General features: G+C 32.6%; 1 protein-coding gene across 2 annotated transcripts in view; it reads left to right on the top strand.

Annotated features, from left to right (window-relative positions):
* LOC124530165 (bifunctional heparan sulfate N-deacetylase/N-sulfotransferase) overlaps nucleotides 1–17133 on the top strand; it is a 123892-nt gene that overhangs the window by 65922 nt on the left and 40837 nt on the right. For both annotated transcript variants that reach the window (XM_047104161.1, XM_047104160.1), the window contains exons 4-5: nucleotides 10697–10949; nucleotides 11356–11518. In XM_047104161.1, coding sequence (XP_046960117.1) covers nucleotides 10697–10949; nucleotides 11356–11518 — 416 coding nt within the window. The remainder of the gene's footprint in view (nucleotides 1–10696; nucleotides 10950–11355; nucleotides 11519–17133) is intronic.

Raw genomic sequence — 17133 nt, 5'->3', positions numbered from 1 at the left:
CCATACAAAAAGTGATTCATTTAACTTCATACCAAATTTCATGAATTTCGGTTCAGTGGTTTGGTCGTGAAAGAGCAACAGACAGACAGACATACAGAGTTACTTTCTCATTTATAATGTTAATAAAGATTTGCAATAAGGGTAGGTTACCTAACACCTGCTATTCAATTCCTTCACAGACTCATATTGACATTATTTTAATAACTGTCCAGATAAATTAAAATATACCTTTGACTTCCATATACATTCCAAAGACTATTGTAACACTCACAATAGATTCCATAACAATAAGAGTAGAAAGATCCATAATTTTGCCATCGACCTGGTCTACTTTGCTCTGGATTACTTACAACATCGCTATTGTAATTTTTTCCAATATGCAGTCGCATTATTGCCATAAGTTTTATTTTTATTAAGATCCCGTTTTTAGTTTCATTGTCTGTACTACTAGAAACTATATCGATAATAATTTTACACATAGTTATGCTTTCCTAAAATATGTATAACTATTGCTAATATTTACTAAAGGTATAATCATGTTTTTTATTTTTGTTCGGTGGAGCTTGATATTTCGACATTATCTACGAATGTCTTGTTCACGAGACGAATGTATCGTGAACAAGACATTCGTAGATTAAAAACATGGTAAATATCCCGAAATTAATACCTTTAGTAAAAAAAATAACCATGTTAATTTAAAAACTTATAATATTTGTCTTTTTCATGATCATGGGGTCACGGATTAACGAACTGCGCAACAATTTTATTGTAAATTTGCTAGAAGACAATAAAAACAAGCAACACTGTCTATTAAAAAAAAAAACACAACATATATGTGTGTATATTTATACTTTTATTATTAAAACGTAAACGTACACGGTTATGACCCGTTGTGTCTCCTACTTTAAATCAATAGTTCGATTTTCGATAAAACGTAATAGTGGGATTATCCTGAGGCATAAGCCAGATGTGTCCTTGAGTAAAGTTCTTTTGTAGATTATATTATACGATGACTTATCTATACATAGATATAACTAATAAGTATGTATAAGTACATACATATTATATTCGTTGAATTAATAAAATTGAATCAAGTATGCAGTTTCACTACTTTAAGTAGTGTAACGTAACTTTTGAATGTCCATTCGAAAATAACAAAAATGTAAAACGGTGTCCGTGTGTATTTATTTATACACTGGCTACAACCATACTGCCATTCAAAATCAAAATCAAAATCAAAATAAACTTTATTCAAGTAGGCTTTTATAAGCACTTTTGAATCGTCATTTTACAATTAAGTGAAGCTATCACCGGTTCGGAAAGAAGATTCTACCGAGAAGAACCGGCAAGAAACTCAGTAGTTACTCTTTTTTAACATTTAAAAAATACAACGTCATGTTAATTAAATACAATTATTTCAATTAATGTATCCTGCTTGGAAGTCAACAGGTATTAACTCCACGCTTTTTTATCATCTACAAAATCTTGTATCGAATAATATGCTTTTCTACCAATGTATTTTTTACAAACGATTTGAATTTACTAAACGGCAAAGTTAAAAATTTCTGCGGAATTTTATTATAGAAACGGATACCTTGCCCCAAGAAGGATTCATTGACTTTGCGGAGTCGGAAACTTGGCGTTATAAGTTTATCCTTACTTCTAGTGCATATACAATGATTATCACTGACGCACACATATCACATTATTCCTCCCATCAGCTTACTTGAACTCGCATAGGTAAAATAATAAATTTTATTCCGTGCTATTTTTTATGCAATGATGTATAAACATTCTCCAACCGATCTATTCGCCCGTGCCCTGCTAATGCGTCGTAAAACACGCCCCGCATATTTATTTACGCATTTATTCAAATGTTCTGTAATTTCTCCTAACTACCGATTTCAATTGCAAAGTGTTTAGGACAATATTTTTCTATATAAAATGTAATATCGTATAACCGTTTATATGCTGTCGATGATTTTTTTATAAACTTTGTCGATGATTTCTTTACTTGGTGGTAGGGCTTTGTGCAAGCCCATCTGTGTAGGTACCACCCACTCATCAGTTATTCTACCGCCAAATAACAGTACTCAGTATTGTTGTGTTCCGGTTTGAAGGGTGGGTGAGCCAGTGTAACTACAGGCACAAGGGACATAACATCTTAGTTTCCAAGGTTGGTAGCACACTGACGATGTAAGGAATAGTTATTAATATTTCTTACAGCGTCATTGTCTATGGGTGATGGTGACCACTTACCATCACTTGGCCCATATGCTCGTCCGCCAACCTATACCATAAAACAAAAAAATAAACAAATATTTTATACATTTAGAAATATTTCATACAGTTCGTGTAAATAAACATATTATACAGCCTATGTCTGCCCTACAAGTATATAATGATATAATATAGAAGTTTCATAACTATCGATGTGAAGTTTTATGAAACCAGTATAAACAAATAAAACATAACTCTGTCTGTATATTTCTTGATCTTTCATGGCCTCCACTAAATCGATTTTGACGTAATTTTATACGAAGTAAGCTTAAATTCCAAGGTATATAAGCTACTTTATATGCTCAACTATAGATGATCAATCCTTAAAACCCGCGGGCGACAACTAGTGTGAGATTTGTATGCATCTCATATTGATAACAAATAGTGATATTGACATAGCTCGCGCGTCATAGTCAACGCGTAATTGCATAAACGCCTTCACAATGAACGAAACACCATAAAGGTTTACCGCATAATGTCTTTACGGACAAAACATTGAAGGTTCAAACTGTTCATACATGTTTACAAAATCTAATACAATATTCCTAGAGAACGTTTAGAATCATATTATAATACTATTTAGTATACATTTTTGTTTTTATAAAAAATATTATTAATTTCTAGCGACCCGCCCCGGTTTCACACGAGTTCTATACTGAATTTTGAGGATTTTAAATTAACATGGTTATTTTTATTATTAAAGTTATTAATTTCGGGATATTTATAAAAATATGCAAACCCCCGCAAAATAGAAATAAAATAAAAATTCGCGAATTGATACGGTGAGTTTCGTCTGCAAAACACGGGATCGAGTGTCGAGTGTACATATAAATTTTTATAAATAAAAAAAAACCGCCTTCAAAAATGAACTAAAAAGAAAAAAATAATCAGTTACATCCATATCCAATTTACGATTTTTTAATCACCTCTCAAAGTCGGTGCCAAAATTGCTAATATAGGTACATAATACATACATACAAACCTAAATCTATTTATTGTATAGATTACACCATTAGACAAACCTTACTATCGATACAAATTAAATGATTTCAATATAGGAATTTATTTACTTTGTTGGCACCGACTTCAAAAGCTGATTAAAAAATCGTAAATTGGATATGGATGTAACTGATTATTTTTTTCTTTTTAGTTCATTTTTGAAGGCGGTTTTTTTTTATTTATAAAAATTTATTTACTGCTTTTCAGTGTTGTTTTGTTATTTATAATTACAATTGGTAGTGTTTGTCATGCACTTTATTATACTCAGTACATTTCGGCTTTCGACTCTAAACAAAACTCAACGTCGTTTCAATACGATGTGGATTGCAACTCAAATTAAGCGTTACCTAAGTTACAATAGCCTAATGTTAACTGCTCATCGCCAATTAGATAATACCATTTTTCCCGATGCAATACCGTTAATCATTGAGGAGTTCTCCTGGTAGTTCACCATCAGCTAGACTTTATCATAGGCATGTTTACTAACATCAATTGCTTGACGACTATCTTAAAGAAATAGAACTAAACCCGTAAAATAGTTACTTACTAATAGGTTCTGATTACCAGTTGTGCTCTTCATCATCAGTTCTACTTCATCAAATGTCACTTTTCGTGAGCATATGACCAAGGCACTTTGAATAAAACCGAAATCACTATAGGTGTGCCTATAAAATTTGAGGAGTTCCCTCGATTTCTCCAAGATCCCATCATCAGATCCTGATCTCCTGACAATGGGACCACCTGTAAAACATGCCCTTTTAAACAAAAAAAAGAATTGTCAAAATCGGCCCAGCCATCTTCGAGTAATTCGGTAACATACATAAAAAATAAAAAAAAAAAAAAAAAAAAGGCCCCGACGACTTGAGAACCTCCTCCTTTTTTTGAAGTCGGTAAAAATAAATTCGACTAGTGACAATGGTAGGGGTGAAAGTGACAATAGTAGTGGTGACCGGTGTTTACGTAGCAAACGTACAAGAAAGGAGGTAGTTCGATACGGACACCTCTAACATTATCAGCATCTACCCGCACACTTCAGTCTCGTGAACAAGACATTCGTAGACAATGTCGAAATATCGCGCTCCACCGAACAAAAATAAAAAACATGGTAAATATCCCGAAATTAATAACTTTAAGTTCTATACTGATACTAAATAAACTACAGAATTTGTTTATTTATGACATCACATTAGAATCTTCTAAAACTGTCAGCATTTCTTTATTATATTGTCCATATATGAAAACCTTCCTCTTGAATCAAAAATATCTATTAAAAGAAAATCGCATCAAAATCCTTTGGTTATTTTTAAAGATTTTTGCATACATAGGGACATACAACGGAAAACGGCTTTAATAAAAGCGGTTTTATACAATGTAATGATTTTTCATTTATGTATAATATTCCGTTATTGCTATATTTGCGGACTGAAGTGTTTGGTTTAAAGTCCAAACCAATCCATCGTGTTTATTCTTACCCTTTCATCCATAGCCGTCACTCTGTTGCAGTATAAAAATCGTTTCAATATACTAAACTCGACGTCTAAACTGCGCTTGCTTATGAAATGTTTGACGGGTTAGGAATTACTTTTCTTCTGATATTTTTTGCGGCGTCTCGAACTTCGACGACTTCCCGTCAGTTTTTTTCCCTCTACGCTGTTTTTCTTTGGCATTGAATCGCCCCATTAAATTTTCCCAGACTTTCGTTTATAATAATGTTTTCATTGAATGAAACGTTTCATGTGTCAGAATAAATATTTCGTAATAAGTTGGTTTAGGTCATCGTATGCAAATGAATGTTTCTAAGAAATATTATGTATGATATTCAACGAATTCGAAATTGAACTGAAAACATCGTTAGTATATTTTTCTTTTCCCGATATTAAGCGTAATAAAATTAGAAGGAAATATAATACTGTGACATTTTTCAGTCCTTAACATTGTTATGAAAATACGGGCAGGGAGTGGGCGCCTTGTTACATTGTTCACTTTAGATTGCACGTAAATTGAAATAGTGGAGTACTAAATTGACAATTTCCAGTCATATTTGCCTTTGGCCTCTAAAAGATTAATAAAACGGGAAGTAAACACAGTCGCTCGACGTAATTTTGCGAATTAACGTGGAGGGTCAGACTTGTCCCCCGAGTAGGCGTACGTTCAATTGCGTTAATGATAAACCTCCACCAAAGATTCACTAGTTTATATACGTTTTAAGCCTTATTAAAACGTGTTTTTATTTGTTCATATTAAGTAGGCGTTTTTTAGTCAGAAAAGGGCTAACTGATTATATGTGGTGACTATATGTTACCTTTGATATTCGCAGTGTAAGAAATATTAATCAGTCCTTCTTATATTAACAATGCGCTAACAATATTGACAAATTAGAAAATGTGCCCCCTGTGCTTATAATATTTTTTCTGATTCGATCACCCTTCAACCTGGAATACAATAATAATGATTATTTATTATTAACTATAGAAACTGTAATGTATTATTGATGCGTTTGTGGTATTTACCCAGAAGGGTTGCAAAAAGTCCTATTAGCAAGTGGCAGTTCTGATATACGTAGTTGCTTATTATTTTATTAACATAGCAATAACCATCGTAATAAGAATATTTAGATTATAATAGGAGCAGTAAGGGGAGACCCATTGAAAAAATAATTTCCTGGTAAGTATACGTTGTAGCATACAGAAAATAATGACAGTAATAAAACTCCATGTACAAAATAAAAAAAAAAAACTTTGACTATGATTTTATTCATACCAAATTTATTCAAACGATTACAGAGAAAAACTGTAACCATAATTATATTAAAATGCTTCATACTGTAAATAAAAATTAATTATAAATAGTCATATTTACACTAAATCGATACTAAATTATAAATGTGAAAGTGTCTGTTTGTCGCTCTTTCACGACCAAACCGTGAACCGAATTTGATGAAATTTGGTGTTAACCTAACTTGAACTCCATGAAAGGACATAAACTACTTTTTTGGCTAACACATGACATCCCTAAAACGCTAGCAAAGCCTTTGGTGGGTGCTAGTATTTAATATTTAGGGTTAATAAATGAGAATTTAATGAATTTCTCCAACGCTTCACGCGTGACGTAAATTTACATTTCGGGTGATATATTGAGTTTATTAATTGCTACCAAGCATGCTCATTCCGAACATCTGATGCGACCTAATTATTACACAGTTTCGCACAGGCAAGGTGTGTTATTCAGAAACGTGAACTTAAATTATAAGATGGCAGTTTCGCGTCGTAGAAGTCGTTGCGGTCATGCTTAGTTCCATTTATAATGGTATCGCGCCTCGCTCTTGCCTTACCCCTCGTCGTTATACATCGTATCTGACAAAATGACTTAATTACTCGACGAGAAATTAACGCTTACCTAATTCTGTTAAAAACTTAACCTATAAAAAGGTAGGAGCGGTTATACTTGATTTGTTCAAGTGATCTGGAAATGGAAAATTTTATGGCTCACATTTACATAATAGCCGTTTACTGATTTTACGACCTCTTCAGACTTGGAGTGAGTACCAGTGAGGCGCATTTCAATTTAATCTTTTTACCGCTTTTTTTTATTGTTACTGGCTAACATGTAACCTGTTACGTCATGCTAGAATCTATTATTTTTACTACAAATCGATCTTTTGTTCTATATTTAAAAATAAGAATAAAATTGTAATTGAATTTGAATTATTGATTACAAAATGCAATTAAACGACCAAAAAGATTGTAACTAAGGGCCTAATAACAAAGCTAGTAAGTTGTAGACTTGTCCTTAAGTTGTATAGAGGCAGGCAGTTGCTGTGGTCGTTAGTTTACTAACTCGTAGCACTTTGCTACCGCCATTAGAGCCAGTCTCCACCGCGAGCGCTCCTTATCTTGACGTCTCGTGCTCTTCTAACTTCTTGTTTATAACACTCCTCGCCCACTTGTTTTGTTGGAACAGTTTTATTGCCTTTTCTTACTCTTTAACGCAGCCTTCGATATAATTTGACTAAGAACCCTCAATGGCTTAATTTAAGTACGATAAATGAGTTTTCATATGTATATAGAACTTACTGAGTGTAAGAAAATATGTACAATAATTTATAATGGACATAATGTCTTCTGAAAATTTAAATCGAATACATTCAAAAGGAGTTTATATATATTTTTAATTCACTTAATTATTAGACTTTAGAGGAAAATGACACGAGTCGACCTCTTAACGATAAGTTCTATTATCTCAGGGATCGTGGAGCCTTAATCGCAACACCCTCCACCCTGTTATTCAACTCACTCGTTCCCTTATCACGAATTAGCCCTCGTCGCTTTCGGTTCACGGTTAAATTGGACCGTTTCGCTTGCTCTAATTTAAATTGAGCGTTGTCTCCTGTAACGGCAGGACGCTAATTAAGGTAATTAGAAACATGTTAGCGCGAGTTACGGCCGAGGTGTATTCGTTGTACTCTGAATAAACCCGGCCACGGTGTATCTAAGAAGCTGTGCCGTTTGGGGGATATGTAATACTGTAGTATGAGAGAATGTTACGTTCTTTTTAATTATATTTAAATGCACAAAACTTCGTACAAGAATGTTTCGCTAACAACTATTTCAATGACAAATATCGATGTATAATGTTAACAAAGTTGCCAATATACGGGCGAAGTTGAAACGACTGCAGCAAATATAACATACATACATATATATGTTATTATTGGAAGTTCGAGCGGGGTAGTATTTGCAAGTTAGCGTCCGTTGCTTCGGTCTGTGTGCACTCGAACTGCCAAATTGAACGAGCCTTAACTCAAGCAAAATGAACGGTTGCTTTCATATTTCGCTCCATTTCCCTACCTGGCGGTCTCCTCGTGTTTATGCTCCTCTGTATTTGAATATTTTGATCGTGACCAGAATTAATATGCATTGCTTTAACTAATTATTGTTTAGAATTTAATATCAATTACGATATTGTTTATATGGAACGAAGAAATAATGCTTTTAATGATGTCATAATATAATTATGTAACCTTTGACGACGGTCGACTCTCTTTGATAAAATAATGAGATAATTGGAACATGTCGCAACTATTCACTGTAATTCAGGGTTAAAATTTAATTGGCATTTATGATAACACCCTCCGAAAATTTAAATGGAATTAGTCCTTTTAGAATGAAGATATATACCAGATAAAACATCATAAATAAATATTATATCTATATATTATTTTGTGATTTTGAAGTTGAAGTATGAAGTTGTTATAGTATAACAACGCACACTTTAAACAGTTAAGATTTATATAACTAATTACGTGTTATGCCAATCGTTACTCATTCCTTCTTTAATATACACATTACTGTGTTTTTAACAGCTTTGAAATGTCCCATTGCTAAAAATTTGTAATGTTTAAAAGACAAAGACGTGCCCCGAGGACCTTTTAGCTCCGCTGCAGACTTCATATATTTTAAATCTATTAAAAAAAATTCTAAAAACTGCCAATGAGACTTTTACCGTCTGGTGTTGCAGATGTTCGTAGTCATATTCCATCAGGTCAGCCTCGTTCCCGTTTTCTTTAATAAATCTATACAATAATGTAAATGTTAAAGCCAAATCAAAATATACTTTATTTAAGTACGCTTTTACAAGCACCTCATTTAACATACTACATATAAGTGAAGCTACCATCGGTTCGGAATGTAGTACAGACTGATACTCAAGATTTTCTATAATAAAAAGTCGTGACAAACTCGCACCTGAACATCTTAGAAATTCTCAAATTCCTAGTTTTTATTAATATAATAAAAAAAGCATGATTGTGCTTCAAATCCCTCAGAACCTAACAAAGGAGGAAACTGTTGTCGTATAGCGAGTTATTTATACTCTGTTAAATTGCCGGGTTAGTTTATAAAGGCATATAATTAGTATGAAACATTTAAACGTCATAGTTTCAATTAAATCATAAGAATAAGCGCGATCTAACATGACTAGTCAGAAATTAGTTACGAGTGATTGCGCGAAAATATGTGTTATTACGCTCTTGTACAATGACGTAAATAGTCGATTGTTGTTCAATTTTGATCCTAGTTTGCAGGCGTGAACATTTTTTAGAGTCTAAATTGAGATCAACCCAGATTGCACTTACTTGTAAAATATATCTAAGTGTTTACAGTTCAGAGTTGTCTATGTTTCGTACGCCTTAATAATCTTTACAATTACGCAACGGATTTTGATACGGTTTTTTTTAATAGATAGTTTAATTTGAGAGGAAGGTTTTTGTATATAATACGTGGACAATAAAGGAAAGAAAGATTGACAATTTTAGGAGGTTGTAATGATGTCGTAAATAAACAATTTCTGTAGTATATATAGTATCAGTATGGCAGCCCTGCGAAGCCGGGCGGGTCGCTGGTTCTATTATAAAAGTCTATATGACGTATTACAAGAAACCATACTAAAATTGACGATGAAAACACGAACAGATATTTGGAGTTGAGGGATTTGTGCAAGATCATATGGGTTGGTTCCTCTAAACAGTAATAGTATTATCGTGTTCCAGTTTGAAGGTTAAGTGAGTCAGTGTAATAGGTACAAGGAATAGAACATCTTGGTTGCCGGAATTATTTGCAGATTCGTGATGCAACGAATGGTTAATATTTCTTAGGGCGTGAATGTTTATGGGTGGTGATGGACAATTGCCATCGAGTGGCTCATTTGCCAGTCTGCCTACCTACCTTCAATTAAGGAAACGAAAAGTTAAACTACAGAGTCCTAATAAAAAAATGTAATAAACATTTTTCAAATAAAAGTTCAATAGGAAAACGTCTGCGAATAATTGAATATCGTTTGAGATTTTTCTGTCACTAATTGCGAAGATTAAAAGAATAATAAATATTTTCTTTTATCCGTCAACAGCATTCGTTTGTTATTTTATAAGTGCCTGAATAAGTATACTTGAAAATTTTCAAAGCAACGTTTTTTTATAAATTTATATTCGTTGGTACTTGTGATCGTTTAAAGTCTAACGACTTGGCGTTTGAGATCAACTTCACATGATCTTAGTAGACAGAAGTTTTATAAAGATGATGGTTAACAGCTACGATTTGTTACGTAGCGCCGTAGTTATTTATATTCATACTTTCCAAAATGCTAATCACAAATTCGATGACAATAACATCAGACTAATACGACAAAAAAAATTGCACATTAATGTGTTATGCGACATAATTTAGATAAAATCTCATCATTCGAACGATGATCACGCAACTCCATAGTAATTTTTTTTGTCTAATTGACTGAAATACACTTTAATAAATCTAGTTACTAAGCAGCAATGAAAATATACAACTTCAAATAATACTATAGTTTACTGCTTAGACATTTTTATGTTAATTATGCGACTATTTAATACATGCATACTCTTCAACAGGTACAAAGTGGAAGTTGCAGGCAAAAGTCTGCCAGTGCTTACCACTTTGGACAAGGGGCGATACGGAGTGATTGTGTTCGAGTCGCTGTCGAAATATGCAAATATGGACAAGTGGAATCGAGAACTTCTCGACAAATACTGTCGAGAATATTCAGTAGGGGTCGTCGGGTTCGCGACGCCGGGGGAGGAGAGCCTTGTTGGCGCTCAGTTGAAAGGATTCCCACTCTTCATGCATACCAATCTAAGGCTTAAGGTAAATAGAAATTTATTGTGTAGCATATTGTCGCCCATATTATCAAGCTCCGTCTGAGCGTTATTACCTTTATAATAGAACGTTTATTTATCATAATGTCATTGTAACCTTTCAAAGGTTATAACCATTCGAGTTTTGTATTGTTGAGTGAAATATGATCTTATTAGATTTTCATTCAATGACTTCATTGTGTATTTACGTAAATACTTATCGAATTTGAATTATTAAGCGTTAATTGTTTGTATTACACGTTTAAAGATTTAATATAGAACAATATTTCGTTAACGCGATTTTGAACGGAGTTATGTAACATGATGATATTTATTTCTTCTACAGGTAGAGATTTTTATTTGATAAGATTTCGAAATTTAGAGGTGAATAGTTAATGATGTTATTGTCAAATCAGGATGCAGCTCTGAACCCAGCGTCGCCGGTGCTGCGGTTAGCCCGCGCGGGCGAGACCGCTTGGGGCTCGCTGCCTGGTGACCACTGGACTGTGTTCAGAGCTAATTCTTCCACGTACGAGCCTGTGGCTTGGGCCCTACGAGAGAATGATTATGGCACTAATGGTGAGTTATCGCAGATTACTAAACATTTTACATTTACCGAATAATAAATTTAAATATTTTACTATCGAAAATAATAATAAACTGGCTTCTTTTCACGTTTTAAACAGCGTTACTATTTTTCCCAATATAAATGACTAATAAAATTGTTTTTTCAACTCAATGATCCTAAGATTAAGTACTACGATGAAATAAATCAAGTCTAGTTGAAAATAATCGTATAGATATGATATGTAATACATACTAATTAATATGGCATATTACTAAATATGACATAGTAAAAAAGTTTAATCATCAAAGGTTATTAATTTTATTTAACTTATTAAATGAAAATTTATGATTATTTAGGTTTTTTTTTTAATTTTAAGCTAAATTTTTTAAATACAATAAATTTGAAATATGTATAATTTTATGTGAAATCATAACGTTTTTAAGCTTAATGTTATTCATAACATTTTAAAGTAATTGTTAAATATTTCATAATTTATTGCAAAGATATAGATTAGGTTTGTTATATGTACAGTTTGATAGTGTTGCAGTTCTCGGATCTGTCCCAATTATCTGGCTAGCGAATACCGATAGAATATACTTAGTCTGCCCACTCGCTCTAAAAACCCTTAATGCTTCTACTAACAGATACCTTGCATTTTTTTAAAATTATTATTAGATAATTGCTATTTGATATTCGGTTTAAATTATCACCCCTAAGTAATGAAATCATTATGTAAATAACGATTTGACGGAACTCATTTATTGTTAGATATTATATCGATAGAGTCAGCTCACGTACCGTGGACATTTTCTTACCTGTAGCCAAACACGCGTGAAATAAGTTATTATATCCGAAAAAATAAAAATGTACGGCACGGAAGGGTTACGTGCGAAGGAACCGTATTCGTAGGCTATCGAATTCGATGACATCACTGGAATACCGGCACGCTCGCCGCGCGATATGAATAGCAATTCTTGGCGCCATTAGAGCACTGAGCTAATGACCCGTGAAACCTACCTATAATACCTGACCGTTGAAGACAATAACAGAATTAGATTATCGCAATGACAATTTGTATAAATGATACATATTATTTAATATATAGTATGGAGTTATAATATAAATAGTTTAGATATATGTGTAATTTGTTTGGTTTCGAGTAGAAAATTCTCTGCTTCGATAAGAGTGAAATTGGCCGGTCGAATATGAGTGCTACGTTTTTATACGTAAGGTTTATGAATGAATCGTTTATCACGTATTTTAGTAAAAGTTCCTAGGGATTCACATTACATGTATATCTTACATTATAAGAACTTAGTTGCCAAAAAACTGCCGGACCAGTATTTGATATATGTTAAATACAGCGTGTAGAAATCTATGAATGTTGTCAGAAACAACCTCAGAGGCATGACGACACCTCATACTATAACCAAATGATGTAAAGGGCATTTGTAGGTGTTAGAAAATTAATAAAGAAAGTAGGCAATATTCTGTATATACATTTATCATGTAGCATTTGAAATATTTCTGTTGAAAATGTAAATATATTGTTTTAATTAAATTGGTTTATTTGAACATTTTTCCTGTACAAACAGACGTAACAGTTAAACTATGAGTCATATGTGACTCACGGGACGGGGAAAGGGCTAAAATAAATGGCGAATACAACTTAATTAAAATTTTATAACAGGAGCAATTAGCTTTGAACGCAAAGTCTATAATAAAGTTGTGTGAATAAAGATCGGGTGAGTTAAGAAGTTTTAGCATATACTATATACATATATATTAAATAATACAATATATTTACTTGATGGTATATACAAGCCTGTCTGGATAGGTACCGTTAGTACTGTAGTATGTTCCAAGGTTGGTGATATCAGAAACACCTTATATTTCTAACCGCCAATATCTATGGTCGGTGACGATCACTGCGTAAGTCGTCAAACTTTGATCCATCTCCATTGGTTCCAAAGGTTGGCGATGTCAGGAACGGTTCATATTTCTAACAGCACCAATGTTTGTTATCGATGGCGCCTTTACTCAATTTAATAATACCATAAATTGACATATATAAAAGACTTAATGTTAAAACCCTTTAATGTACAGCAAAAAATAATTTATTATTTTTGTTCGTTAGGTATTATCCCTCTATTATTGGTGACGTCAGCTACGCTACCATACCCATTCTCTTTCACTGGCTGTATCACACATTATTGTAAATAGTAATAAAAACCAAATAGCATCAACGAACACTTTAATGCAGCGATTAATTTAAATATAAAATTAAAACTAAAATAATAGGATCAAATTAGTAGTCACAATATTTTCCTTTCAAATTACACTTCTCTTATTTACCTATTACATCTATTGTTTTCAAAGTTCCCTTTTTACTCAGGCCTCACATAATGGCGCCTGCGGCGTTTCCCCTATCCCTTTTCTTTTAATCAATACCAGAATAATTTTATGGTTGAGTACTTTTTACAAATTAATTAAGTGTGCTTAAAATATATTATAATTTTAAAATTTATTTATACATTTCGTAAAGTTTATTTCAATTGAAATTACAAACTTTTAAATAACAATATTGATACAATAAAAGTTAACTGATTCCATTATTGAAATTAAAGTAAATATCACTGAAACCAATAGACACAATTTAATTAATTCAGATAATTAAGAATTAGTTTTTAAAAGTTCTATTTATAAAAAAATAATAATAAATTTATAAAATTTTAAAGTGTTGAATTATTGTTTACAAAATTAACGTTGCATGTATGTTGTGCTTGTTTATTATCTAAATTAATAATAAGATAAGTTTAATCTTATAATTTTTAAATAGATTACTATAGTACGACACAACTTAGATGTCGCATCGGTAAAATTCGGAGAACCGATCACATCCGAATTGAGTACTCTATCCCAAATTATCAATATTTATTTCTCATGCGAATATGATCTATGCACAAATGTAATAACTTGTAATATTATATGACTTAATATATTCGTCAATTTGACACGTCGATTTACATGCACTTGCTTTCTCTGACGCGAGAATCTATAGCGACGAATAGAGTCGAATGGCGCGATAGGGAGCTATTTCTATTGGTTGTGTAAATCAGCAGTAATCGGTTTTATTTTCATTCCATTGCATTTTCCGATGCTACATCTATTTTGTGTCATACTATACATAGTCTTGCATCTACGGTTGACCTTGTGACCCCGCGACGACATATAAAATAATCGATTCAGTTTAAGGAAGTGTCTTGAGTAAGAATTCCATACGTTACAGATAGGTTTCCCTGTGTATTTCTTTAATATATGAAAACAATACATATTACAAAACATAGTCCCTCGGCTGCGTCTGTCTGTAAGTTCGCGATAAACTCAAAAACTACTAAACGGATTTTCATGCGATTGTCACTAATAGACAGATGGTTTTATAAGGAAGGTGTAGGTATATATTTTATTGAGGTTTTGTGTAAATAAGTTGAAGTAGAACGATGAATTTTAAGTATGTCAGGAAAAAGCAACAAAAATATATGAATAAAAATATTTAAAAAAATTTATGTCAACCCGTGCGAAGCCGGGACGGGACGCTGGTAAATTATGAGCTCAAATGCATCTCGACTTCGTACGGGTAATAGAATATTCTTTATTTTCTTAAATGAATCACAACAATGCACAGCGATATCCATTTCACTATTTAAAAATTTCTTTACATACGATTCCAAGTATTCTAACGTATGTTTGTATGTACATATTCAACGTTACCTTGTATATCGTATAACAAAATCGGAGTGTCTCATTAGCAGGGATCGCCTATGTTTGCATCGGCCGGATTCACACCATAATGTGTGCCTAGGTCAATCGTTTTACAATAAGCTACGTGCTCTTTGGCGCATTCGGATTTATGTCATTATAAATTTACTATTAGAAGCGTGGCTTCGCATAATAATACACTATTATTTTAATAAAGTCTCAAGTTGTATCGTTTTTAAATATGCATTAGTCTTTGTTACTTATTTATATTATTAAGGACATAGTTTCCTTTAAGTTATAGTCGTTGCTCTGTTAATCCAGAATAATATAGTTTAGAGCTTTTCTATATCTTAATTAAGTGTATTTTACTACGCAATGATAATTGAATGATATAAAGCTGTTAATCAAAATTGAATTCTCTTCTTATTGTTTCTAAGTTCAAAATCGTATGAAAAATTCGAAACCTTTAGTAGCTCATACGAATGTACTTAGTTATAGTTCATACTTAAGTTTTTACGGTAGAGTGATTCATAAAAATAAATAGCGTGGTTAATACGATCGTCCTTGACGATTAAGACAATTACGGCTTATTGAGTAAAATATCTTCACCGAGGCCTTTGCTCCGGTGTGGGAAAGTCAATTATTTAAATTGATAGCCAGACCAATAAAAAACAATTCTTATCTCGAGGGGAACTCGGGACCTAGTCTATAAAAATGTACAAATTGACAGACCCCAACCTCCTTCCCTGTATCGTTTGATTTCATATGCCTTTTATTATCGCTTTATTAATCTACTTATGACAATGGTCTGCAATACGCTTTACGATGACACTACATTTATCTTATGAATGTTGCTCATCTCATTATATAACGATTTGTATTCTCAATAACTAATTTAAATGTAATTTAAAATATACAAGTTATATTTACTACGAAAAATGTATATGAAAATGATATATTTTGGGAATCTGTAACCGATTTGATAAGTCTTGATATATTTGTCGTTTGGCATATATGGAAGTCAATTATCTGCTATATAATACAACGTTACATAGCCTTTGACACGCGGGCACTTGAGACGAAAGCAACGACACTTCATTCATCAAAATACGATTAGTAGCTTAGCAACTGAAGATCCAGGAAACATATTGCGAACATACATATTAACGTAGTTTCGTCATAGCCGGGTAATGGAACCAACATTGCTTAAAATCATGGTTACCTATTTAGTCTATATTAATATAATAATATTATAAATGTGAAAGTAACTTGGTCTGTCTGTCTATCGTTCTTCCACGACCAAACCGCTGAACCGAATTTGATGAAATTTGATATGAAGCAAACTTGAATTCCAAGAAAAAATAGGCTTTTTACCTAATACCACCTGACAACCAAACCCCTTAAACGCGAGCGAAGCCGCAGGCGACAACTAGTAAAATATGATTACTTACTATACGTAAGATATCTCCGGAAGGCAAGAAAATCTTTCTTGATAAATATTGTTTTGCACAAAGACAAAGTACGTAACCAATCCTTAGCAAAAAATACACAAACGATTTTAATTAATAACGAAATGACTGCCGTTGGCTCTTATTTAATTTTAAGCCTATTAACAGCAACAACTAAGGTATTATTCGAGACCTCAGAAGTTTTCTCGGAACGAGTCGTGTTTCGTTACGTGGGTGTGTATTTTGGGTCGGTTCTGTGAACCGCAAACAAGATTCGGTAAAAGAAACATTTAAAATCGGTCTCAGTATTTACAATTTCTAAAAATGTAAACTGACTTCGAATATCATTAGATCTGACAGCAATTTAGTTAAATAGTATAGAAATGATTATACATAGATATTTATTATAAAATATCTCT

Source organism: Vanessa cardui, chromosome 6 (genome assembly GCF_905220365.1).
Source record: "Vanessa cardui chromosome 6, ilVanCard2.1, whole genome shotgun sequence".
NCBI lineage: Eukaryota > Metazoa > Arthropoda > Insecta > Lepidoptera > Nymphalidae > Vanessa > Vanessa cardui.
This window is presented reverse-complemented; position numbering and strand designations above follow the sequence as displayed.